At 50.1% G+C, this 11,648-nt stretch overlaps 1 protein-coding gene across 1 annotated transcript; it reads left to right on the forward strand.

Moving 5' to 3' along the window:
• The first annotated feature begins 3,432 nt into the window (after positions 1-3,432).
• Scn2b (sodium voltage-gated channel beta subunit 2) lies at positions 3,433-11,345 on the forward strand. The gene is made up of 4 exons (XM_027412004.2): positions 3,433-3,652; positions 9,804-9,970; positions 10,247-10,457; positions 10,918-11,345. The coding sequence occupies exons 1-4, from the start codon at positions 3,583-3,585 to the stop codon at positions 11,115-11,117; spliced, it is 648 nt and encodes a 215-aa protein (XP_027267805.1). The 5' UTR covers positions 3,433-3,582; the 3' UTR covers positions 11,118-11,345.
• The last annotated feature ends 303 nt before the right edge of the window (positions 11,346-11,648 follow it).

Raw genomic sequence — 11,648 nt, forward strand, 5'->3', positions numbered from 1 at the left:
AAACAAACAAACAAAACTACAACAACAACAAAAACCTCACTGGATATGGACTGGCTTGAGAAGGGTTAGGGCAAAGGAAAGAGTCAGTGAAATGAACCCCTCCCCCCCCCTGCCCTTGTACCACACAAGCTGCTGTGTGATAGGCGGCATTGATCCGAAACTTGTTCCGGTGTATCATTCTCTTTTTCCCACACCCCTCCAAAAATCTGGCTTCTCATTGCTGCTTGCAAACCCATCAAGTTGAAAACTTTAATACCCTTAAGAATCTCCCAGAGGGGTCTTGTACAACATGCAGAACTTTATTTCTTGAGCTAGTATGAGGGCTAGACTCTATTCTCCTAACTAGTTCCTGAGTGGCACAAAAGAGGCCAGTAGGGGATCATACTTTGGAAAATTAGCCTTCAGGTGAAAGCCTGTAGCCTGGACTATACATTTTAAAGGCAACAGGAAATTGCCTTCGTTTGGATTATTCCTAACCTGACTTCTCCCAGCAGGGTAGGTAATTGAATGCTGTCCAATAAAATCTTCAGTGATAAATGGCACTTGGCAGAAATGCCAAAACCACAGGGCTTCACTTCCAAAAAAAAAAGCCCATCTTTGATTACTAATGTCATCTGTCTGCAAACACCTCTGAGTTTCTGCTATCTGGCCTCCCACTGGCTGGGGGGGGGGGGTTGTCCCCTTGTAGCACATGATTGCTGGGACCCCAGTGGGCTATGGGAGGCTGTGAAATAGCCCCTATCTCCTGGTCCTTGATCTGGCTACTACTGGCCCTTGATCCTGGAGTTCTGAGCTGGATCAAAGCTCTCTGAAGTCTGAATACTTAGTGACTCTTAGCCAAATTCTAGGGAGAAGCAAAAGAATTTAGGATTATTTCTTGCATCAGTTGACTATTAAATAGAAGCTTCCAGACATAGCATGAGGTCAAGTGAGACAGTAAAGCAGTTTCCTTCAGTTTCTGGGCCTCACCAGGCACCATAGGCTGCATTAAGAAAAAAGGAGGAGGCCGGCTATGTCAAACTAAAAATTTCCAGCAAGCGGGTCTAGGCTGAAGAGTGTCTGCCGCAGCCTGGTTGGTGCTGCAGACCAGGACTTGGCTGGATGTGCCTGAGCAGAGCGGGAGGCCTGAGTCTTGCCAGTCTAGCCCTCTGGGCACACACCTGTGAGCCGTGCACCATGGAAGAGGCCTCAGGGCCCGAGGGTGGAAGGGGTGGGCTCTGGAGGAGACTCCCTGAAATTCCTACTCGAGCACTGTGACTGGGCCGGGGCCACAGGAGACAGAGGCACTGGGGACAGGGTTTGTGCACCATCAGGACCTGTCACTCCGCTGCCTTCTCACAGCACTGCCTTGGAGCTCCAGTTGGTCCAGTGCCCCTAGGGCAGCTTCAGAGACCTGGCTGGACTTCACTCTCCGCCAAGTTTGTTTGTTTGTTTTATCTCTGGTACCTCTCTAAGCACATTCAGCCCCATCTCGGGGCAGGCAGGCAGTCACCTCCGGTTAGTCAACAGCAAGTCCCAACCAGGCACTGTGCACACTGCTCAGCCTGTTCCTTCACAGCCTGCTGCTTGACTGCAATTCACAAGGGCTCCGTGGCTCCTTGCCCTGTGATAAACCATGTGAAATACCAGGGTCTGTGGGGCTCGGTGTCTCACGAAGAGCTGGGTTCGAATCCTGGCCCTGAACCATCACATGTAAACCAGACAATCAAATTGTGATCCCTTGCTGCACACAGATAAATACATTCAGTTGCTGTGAAAGAACCTGCTATATGCTTGATTCTGCCCACATCTTTGCTTAGGGCCACTTCTACCCCAAGTTCTTCTACTTGTAAAAAAACAAAACAAAACTGTATTTTCCCCTCCTTTGAAATAACAAGTTCCAAACATTCACCAAAGCCTAAAAACCTGTACCCCAGATACCACCAAACATCTGGGACCATCAGTGACATTACCCTGCCGATGAGGCCAGTTCCCTCACCTGTGTTTTTCATGGAATATTTAAGGGTCTATTCTAGCCATTGTCTCATTTCACTTGCAACTGTGTCTGTAACAGGTGAGGGTGTTAAATACACAAAACCACAATTTTTTGGGGGATGGGGGTGGGGTTTAAGACAGGGTTTCTCTTTGTAGCCTTGACTGTCCTGGAATTCACTATATAGGCCAGGCCTCGAACTCAGAGATCCGCCTGCCTCTGCCTCCCAAGTCCTCCGATTAAAGGCGTGCGGCACCACCACTCCACCAGGCAAAACCAAGATTTTTATGACACCTGACAACATTACATTTTTATGAGGCCTGACAACATTTGATTTTTATGACATCTGACATTACATTTTTATGACACCTGACAACATTGGAAGTTATTCGTTTATGTAGTCAATGCCCTGTTTATCTTTACCCCTTTGTCATCTAGAACAAAAGTCCCTTTCCCACTGATTTGTTTGAATCAGTGTCCCTCAAAGGTTCCCGTTCTGTTCCCTTGTAAAAATCGCTTAGGTGTTTGTGCACCAGTCTTCTCTGAGATGCTGTTTTCTGCTGAAATGCTAGAGCAACAAGGAAGTCATACTTCCTGAGAGCCTCCTGCCCACTTCCCTGAACCCTGCCAAAACCACACAAAGCAACTCTGGGCAGGGGGGTGCAACTATCTATCTATCTATCTATCTATCTATCTATCTATCTGTCTGCCTATCTATCTATCTATCTATCTATCTATCTGTCTGCCTATCATCTATCTATCCATCCATCCTGTGTGTGTGTGTGTGTGTGAGAGAGAGAGAGAGAGAGAGAGAGAGAGAGAGAGAGAGAGGGAGGAACACGTGAGCACACAGGTGCCACTGCAGGTGTGTTGAGGACAACTTGCAGTTCTCTGCTTCCACCAGGTGCATTCCAGGGGACCAAACTCAGGTCATCAGGCTTGGCGGTGGCTGCACACACCTTCACCCACAGAATCATCTCACTGGCCTTGGGGTGTTTTTAAAATGATGAAAAGGATTTCCTTACAGCCCTTTGAAATAAAAAAGATGGCTCTTTCTTTTTTTTTTCATTTTATTCTCTTCCCTTCCTCCCTCTCTCTTCTTGAAAGGGTCTTGCTTTGCCACTTAGGCTAGCTTCGAACTCATGGCAACCCTGTCTCTGCTTCCCTACTGCTAGGATTACAGGCATGTGCCACCTCACCTGGATTTCTCCAACACATCTCAAAATCTAAATATCACTTCAAGTGCCACAGAAAGGCAAGATTTGATTTAGTTCTGAGTTTAGAGGGTAAACTTAGCTGCTAACTTAATTTCTTCCAGGAATCTCTTTTATGCCCTCCCACCTGCCTTTTGAAATCCACCAACCACAATATTTACTCCATTCCCCTTTTTCTCCCTTTCCCTTACACACCACCCCCCTCTCTTTTTAGCAGCCACATACAAGTCGGCCATATTAGAGAGATGGAAATAAAGCTTCCTTAATGTTGTATATGTCTTTGAAGTACATCCGTGCATTTTCTTTCTTAGCATCTAACCATTCCTCCCTTGTGGTCCTTGGTCCCTCAATCACCCTCTCCCATAGCCCACCCGCCTAACATCACAGTCTCTGAAAATGCACAGGGATGCCTGGCTACCTCGCCCTGCCTTCAGTCTCACGGGGCTCAGTCTGTTTTTCACTTTGGGTAAGTTAGACCCACATCTGCATGCTCCAAAGGGTCAGAAGAACCGCTGTAACCGAAGGAGGAGGGGGCCGGGCAGGAGGGAAGGAAGAGAGCGAGCACTTCCCTCTGTGTCCTTGGGAAGGGGCGTACTGGGGACCTGGGACTTGGCTGGGACGCAGGATGCTGGGCTACTTGGTCACAGAGACATTGACTAGGGGATGAGTGTTGCTTGGGGACGGAACTGGTCAAAACAATCAAGAGGTGTTTTTTCCTTCAGATTTCCCTGAAGTGGACCTATGCGGGTGTGGGGCAAGCCAGGCTGTTCTGCCGTCTCTTCAGGGGCTTTTCTTTTCTTTTTATTATTACTATTATTATATTGTTAGTATGATTTTCATTTTCAGCTGCTTCTGATGAGAGCTCATAGGAGTTGCTGGCTTATTTAAAAAGTCTCTTTTGTGAACCCTGTTTCCTGGAATCCGGTGCATTTAAAGGGTTAGGAGAGAGTGTTCGGGAGAGTTGGGGGCAGGAAGTTGAGCCTGTCCCACCAGTTTGTTGGGTGTGTGTGTGTGTGTGTGTGTGTGTGTGTGTGTGGAATTGGGGATGAGGCTTGAGCATGGGCTCTGGGATCAGGAAGAGAGAAACCAGAGAAACCAGAGAGGCTGTTGGTGGAACAGGCACCCCTGGCATGGACTGGATGGAATGGAGGAGAGGTCAGGTGTCCAGGATCCAGGAAAAAATGAAAAAAATATAGATGGAAACCTCTGGATGAACAAGGTGTGGCCCTCTAAAGCCAGTCTCAGAACAGTCCATCGGAGCCACCCTGCCTTATGGCCCTAAAGTCAATTTCATATGTGAACACCCAGAGGCAGGCAGGCAGGCAGGCAGGCTAGGATTTGTAAGCCTGTCCCCCTCCCATGAGATAAGGACCCACTATGTAGCCCTGGCTGGTCTCAAACTTTCAGTGATTCTCCTGCCTCTGTCTCCTCCTGAGTGCTGGGATTATAGACAAGTGCCACCATGCTGGGCTCTAAACCTGATTTATAGACAGGTTTATTCTTGTTCTTAAAACTCCCTCAGTAGTGCCTCAGGATCAAGTATTCCCCATCACAAATTCTCTCTCTCTCTCTCTCTCTCTCTCTCTCTCTCTCTCTCTTTCTGGTAGCCTGCAAAATAAGGATCTAATATCTCCCTTCTTGTGAAATTGGACCTAAGTTTTAAACTATCTTTCTTCTTTACTTCATAACCGTGGGCAAGATACTACCCACCCTGGGCATCACTTCTCCTGTGGGTCACTAGAAACTGTCTCTTGCTCGGTGAACTTGTGACTTGACACATAGCAGGAGCCAACAGTGACGGGTCTTTCTGAATGTTTTCCCTGGGCCCAGACATGGCTTAGCCCTCATAACAGGTATCTGAGGTAGACGCTATGATTCATGTTCCAGGGCAGAAACAGAGGCACAGAGAAGTTAAGTAACTCATCCAATCAGGTCATGTGACTGGCATCAGGGAGCTGAGATTTGAACTCCCACATGACTGACTTACCCATTCTCTCTATCACTGAGTTCCACTGCCCCCAGCATTCAGGAAAAGGTACTGCTCTGTTAGCATTAACTGATGGAAGAAGCTCAAGTGCAGGTTAAAGAGGTGGGTGCGTGACCTGTACCCCCTTCTCCCCCAAAAAGCCAGATCTGGGGGCCATAGTCTCATCTCAGGAGTTGGCCACAGCCTCATGGCAGATGGAGGCCATCTATGACAACCATATCTAAGTCAACAAGGCCAGGGGCCCTGGCAACAGGACCAACCAATCTGGACTTGAGAGAGATGGTTCCATGGATGAAGAAGTCTGTGCATCAGGACTGTAAGGGGCAGTGGGAAGAAGTGGGTATTTCAACAGACCTGTGAGACCTTGATCTTGACTCTGTGGGGAGGCATGCCTCTGCCAGTCCGTACTCTAGGCAATGGAACTTGGGTGGCTGTGGTAGCATGGATTACCGAGATAGAGGGATGCCATAGATGTTAGGAGGGGCAGTGTACCAGAGGTGGGGCATGTGGGGATGACTGTAAAGGTGGCAAACAGCTATTCACATGACAGAAGCTCCACTGTGTTTCTCAAGACCATCGGTTCTTCAGCTACTGGCCTGGTCATCAAAGATTATATTAGAGGGAGTGTAGAGAGTGGAGTGTGGTCCTCACTCAGTCTGAGCATACATATTTGCAGCTAAAGGTGAGACCTAGATGTGGAGGAGAATGTCTCTTCCCCACCAGCAACCCCAGGCAACAAAATTTAATTGGGCACCTACTATGTGCTATCTGCCTTTCTGGATGCAGGGATACCAACACAGATAAGGAGTTCCCCAGGGCCTCTTGAGAGATACAGGTACATAAACAACAGCAACTAAGCATTGTCTGTGCTGTAAGAATGTCAGGGTTAGTGAGAATGCTAGAAATCACCTTTCACTAACAGCTGTGTTCCAGGCACTGTGCTGAGCTTTGCACATATAGCATGTCACTTAACTGAATTGCCACAATAGCCTCAGTAGCATTAGTGTCAATTCCCTACACTACAGATGAGGACATTGCAGAACTGGAAGGTTAAGGATCTTGCCTATGACCATCAGTATCTCTAGAGTCCTAGTTTTGACCACTCTACCACTCAGCCCGAGTCACTGGAGGAAATAGGAGCCTGGCTACGGAGAGAACCTGACACTGGGGAAGATGTCACCCAAGCTGTGTCTTATGAATGGGGTCTGGGGTTCACCTCCAGGGATGGGGGTGAACAAACTTCCCAACCTAAAGCAAAAACATGAACGAGAGTCTGATGAAAGGAAGAGGAAAATCAGTGTGGAGTCACCAGAGTCACATGGAGAGACTGGATCTGGCAGGATCAGGCTGTGGCATGCAGCTGGGGCCATCTGGGAGTCACACCCAGTTGCCAGAACTCAGCCCTGAAAGCCGGAGAAACCCACTAGAGTCTTGGAGGTAGGGAGCATGAGTGCAGCTTGGTGCTGGCTGCCTGGGCAGGAGGGTCTGAGCGCAAAGGCCAGAGAGGAGGTGGGGTTAGATGTCATACTTGCCTGGGAGCCAAGGGCTGCCCCAAAGGGCAGTTTCTCCTCCTCTTTCTTCTTCCCTTCCTTCCCTCCCTCTTTTCTTTTTCTCAAGAATAAAATGAACTTATAGACTGCTTTAGGGCTAGACGGAAGAGTAAAGGGAATTTACTTCTAAGTCTTTATGAGAGACAGTGTTTGGCAGATGAGCCCAGTTTTGGGATCTCTGCAGGATGGCCCAGGGAGAGACAGTTAATGTCCAGGGCCTGAATGACCCAGCTGGGTCAAGTCCTGGGTTGTCATACCCTTACACTTCCTTTTTCCCATCACTTCCTTTCCGCTGGAAATCACAAGACCTAGACTTCAGACCTGGCCCCAAATAGGACTTAGGAGAGTCATGGATTCCCGCTGCGGAGTTCCTTAACAGAACACTGCCTGCTGGGATCCTGCCTGGATCCAGGGGCTGGAGCTACCATGTATCCTTAGGACACCTTGGAATGACAATAATGTCCTCAGCTCAGCTCTGACTCCTCACCTCAGCCCTGTCTGGAACCAGGCAGTGTGGATTCAGGTTCTAGTTTTATCACATCCTGGCTGTGAACTTGGGCTAGCCACTGGATTCTTTGTGCTCCATTTCTTCTTCTGAAAGTTATGGGCGATAGATAATGCTTGCCGATTGTGTGCACTCAGTGAGGTCCCTACAGAAATCCGAGATGGAGGCAGCGCTGCGGGCAGTTATGATGGAAGGCCTGTTGGTGGGCTGGATCCATCTACCTTCCAGAAGCACCGGGCTTTGCTCAGCTCTGACCTTGGCCAATGCTTTCCTGAACTTAGTGAAAGCCTAAACTGACCTCACAGCCTGGAACCCCTGAGATTCTCATGAGGTCTTGGGCTGAATCTTGGACCAGCAGGTGAGAGCCATCTTCCTGGCTTCAGCTTGTCCCTGCTCTCAGAGTGTCTCCCCGCCCCTCGTTCCTCACAGTAAAAGGATAGCACTTGATCTATAACCCTGGAGGTTCCCCTAGATCTGTTTTCCTTTAGTTTTGGGGTCCCTTCCCCGCTTTCTTCTCTGCTGGTGGGATTTGATAGTTGACATCTACGGCCACTAGAGGGCACACGAATTCCATCTGGTGCCTCTTACAGGGCACACGCAGGGGGAACCCGCATTGCACCTATCTCCGTCTCCTGACACCAGCCTGAAAACGCCTGACTCCTGACAACTTTGCCGCCTGACATAGTAGCATGTTGTCTCCTTGTTGATGAGATGAGATGAGGAAAGGAGATGTCAATCAGACCTTCAAGTTCAACTGCTGGGGTGGGCCAGGTTGGAGAGGGTGGACTTTCCAGAGTGAGGTGGTTTCAGAACAGTTCGAGGGAGGGTGGCACTTGGAAGGTGGAAGCCCTTTCAAGGGAGGGGCTGGAGAGGTTGGGATGCCCAGGATCGAAGGTAACTCAGGACAAACCTCCATCAGTTCTTTTCCTCAGATTTCTCAGCCTCTGCCGCGTGGGGGCGGTGTTAATATTTTCTGCACGCCTCCTCCTTGCCTGGCACTGGGCCAGGTACTTTTAGACTCGATATGAAAGTGCAAGAGCCAGGAGCTGGGGTCTGTCCCTCCCAGGAGGAGTCCCATTAGCTTCCCCAGTTGCTGTTCCGCATGAGCATTCCAGTGCTCACTTAGAGTCATTGGTCCTAGAGGTGAGGACCATAGGTCTGCCACCTACCCACCTTTGGGAGGGACCTTCCGGGTCAGCAGTCCAGAGAAACTCCTGTCCTTAATTTCTAAGCTTTGTGGGACTAAGTGGAAGGATGCTCTGGGCGGGCTTAGCCTTCAGGCTTGCAGGCTGCAATGCTTTTGTTTCTGAGGGGGAGGCCAGCAGATTTGTAAGATGAACAGTTTGAGACCAGGATCCCTGCAGCCTGGCTCCTTAGCTAGGATCTGGGGTAAGTCCAAGGGGGTCAGTCTCCAAGTTACCCTCAGGTCTAGAGACACCTCCCCCCAACTCTGCACATGCTCTGTCCCCTTTCTGTCACCAAAGCAGAACTTAAGGAGAATGAGGTTAATAGCAGCCGCCATTTGCTGAACACCTAGTACTTATTTTAGTCACATAACCACCAGCAACAGTGTCATGAGCTAGGTTTTCTGGAGGAGGAGGCTGAGGCCTAGGGGTGAAGGAGTCTGCTTAGGCTTCTTACAGTTGACTGGGACCAGAACTGGAGTGGAATCAAAGTGGAATCTAGGTGTGTGTGGAGGGGGCATGCTTTTGCTCATGTCTGTAGCTGTAATTTTCACCTAGCTGGCATCTCAAGTCGACCACACCCCACCCTTAAACACTCCAGAATCATGCCAACTCCCATGTTCTGGCCCCTTGGCCTGGTCCTTGCCCAACTCTGACCTCAGGTTTTACCATGGCCTGTCTTGTTCTTTCTGGGATGTGTGAAGGTCATCCCAGCCAAGGAAGTGTGGCCCTTGGTATTCCTAAGTGGCTCACTCCTTCCCTTGAGTTAGATACTTCAGAGTGTCATTCTCTCAGGGCCTTGTTTCCTGACCACTCTGAATAGATTAACTCCCTTCTGCCATACTTTAATCCTTATAGCCCACATGATGTAATGCTCCAGACAACCACGTAATTATTTTTGCTGTTATTGTTGCTATATGCCCCTTCACCAGAAGACAAGTCCCACAATGCAGTGACTCTGCCTCAGACTAACACCTCCCAGGACCTAAGACTAAACACCTGGCACAGAGCAGATAATTTGCATATATTTAGTAGCATGGATGAATGAGGGCTGGGAATGTGGCCCAGTTGGTAAAGTGCCTGCCTACCATGCATGAAGTCTTGATTTGATGTCAAGCAGTGAGTAAAATGGGTGGGGTGCTGCACCCCTGGAATCCAAGCACTCGGAAACGGGAGGTGGGCGAGTCAGAAGTTCAAGGTCATCCTTAGCTACCTAGCTCTCCTCCTAAGAACCACATCTGGTGTCCCTCAAGTGCTTTGCATTCCTAACAGCAGCCCTAACTCCGCTCTGCCTCTTTCCATCTACTGCCCACTGGCTATAGAAAGGTTGCAACCCTTCACCCACCCACCCCACCCCTGCCCTCATCAGACTGTGTGTTTTCCTGCTGCAGTGCCCCCAGGGCGGAGCATGGAAGTCACAGTCCCCACCACTCTCAGTGTCCTCAATGGGTCCGACACCCGCCTGCCCTGTACCTTCAACTCCTGCTACACCGTGAACCACAAGCAGTTCTCTCTAAACTGGACTTACCAGGAGTGTAGCAATTGCTCGGAGGAGATGGTAAGTCCCAGAGGAGGAGGAACTGGAGGGAAGCAAGAGGCCCCAAAGTATGAAGTCCGCTGTTCCTATCCCTACATCTACACTGGACCAGGGCCCCAGAAGACTCTGGGTGGGCTGTCTGACACGGAGGTCATGATGTCACCACAACTGGATGACCCTTTTGAGGCTGACCCCCTTTCTTCCCACGTTAAATAAGAATTAATGGGAAGCAGGTGTGTCCACATGATGCTCACAGAACCGTGCTCACTCAGCTGCCTACGCTATCTTCCCACCCAGTTCCTCCAGTTCCGAATGAAGATCATTAACCTGAAGCTGGAGCGGTTTGGAGACCGTGTGGAGTTCTCGGGGAACCCAAGTAAGTATGATGTGTCAGTGACACTAAAAAATGTGCAGCTGGAAGATGAAGGCATCTACAACTGCTATGTCACCAACCCACCGGACCGCCACCGTGGCCATGGCAAGATCTACCTGCAGGTCCTTCTGGAAGGTAAGGGTATGAGAGACACTGACCCTTCTTCTCAGCTTAGCTCAAGGCACTTCATGGAGGCTGGGGTCCCATGTCTTCAGGTGCTTGTGCTGGTGGAAGGCATCCATGCTTTCCCTCTGGTCCTGAGGGAACAAGTCAATCCTGATCATAACCCTTAGTAATAACAGCAGTGTTCATAGGCGTTAGCTCTTTTCATCCACAGAACACGCGGGGAGAGGAGCTATTATGTCCATTGTATGGATGAGGAAACTGGGGTTCATGAGCATAAATTCCTTAAGCTCCTACAATTCCTAACTTCCACAATCATATTTGGGTCTGATCTCAAAGTCCAGGATTACTGAGGAGGCTTGTGGGGAGGGATGCTTAGAGGTCAGTGGTCTAGGTTGCTTTGACTTTGCCTAAGGCCCTGTCCGTGAAGATGAGTCAGATCAGCCCCGTGATTCTGCTTCCTTTTCCTCAGTGCCCCCGGAGCGGGACTCCACCGTGGCAGTCATCGTGGGTGCCTCAGTAGGGGGTTTCCTGGCTGTGGTCATCTTGGTGCTGATGGTGGTCAAGTGTGTGAGGAGGAAAAAGGAGCAGAAGCTGAGCACCGATGACCTGAAGACTGAGGAGGAGGGCAAGACGGATGGTGAGGGCAACGTGGAAGAGGGTGCCAAGTAGCCAGCAGCCCGCCCAGAAGCCCCTCCCCGTGCCCTGTCTCCTTTCACTCTCTGCCCTGTACAGTGTGACCCTGCCTGCTCTCTCTTGGTGTGCTTCTCTCTAATAGGAACCCAGGATCCACCTGGGGCCTCATTTCCCATTCCCCACCCTACTCCCCATACCAAGGGTAACCTCCCTCCCTTCCATCTGAAAACTGCCTTGGTTTCTGACATGCGCGAGCCCTGGGGAGAGCAGAGAAGGGCTCTGGCATGTCAGTCTTTGTGGAAGAAAGACCATGTGCATGGTCCCAAAGACAGGATGGGGGAGGGAGGGCAGTGGGAGAAGAGGTTGGCTGCCCATCTTGTCTGAGGTTTGGTCTGGTGATGGTTTAAACTGTGGGGGTAGCAGTGTGTGTGTGCACATGTATTGGGGGGGGGGTCCTGTGCTGACCAGAGGCACCATGGGAAAAACTCATGGTGGTTTTGCTGTGTTCCTGTGGCTACTCCCCGCACAGAACAGCCATCAGGATGGGGATGAGGGTAGGGTCCCACC

Source organism: Cricetulus griseus, chromosome 4, assembly GCF_003668045.3.
Source record: "Cricetulus griseus strain 17A/GY chromosome 4, alternate assembly CriGri-PICRH-1.0, whole genome shotgun sequence".
NCBI lineage: Eukaryota > Metazoa > Chordata > Mammalia > Rodentia > Cricetidae > Cricetulus > Cricetulus griseus.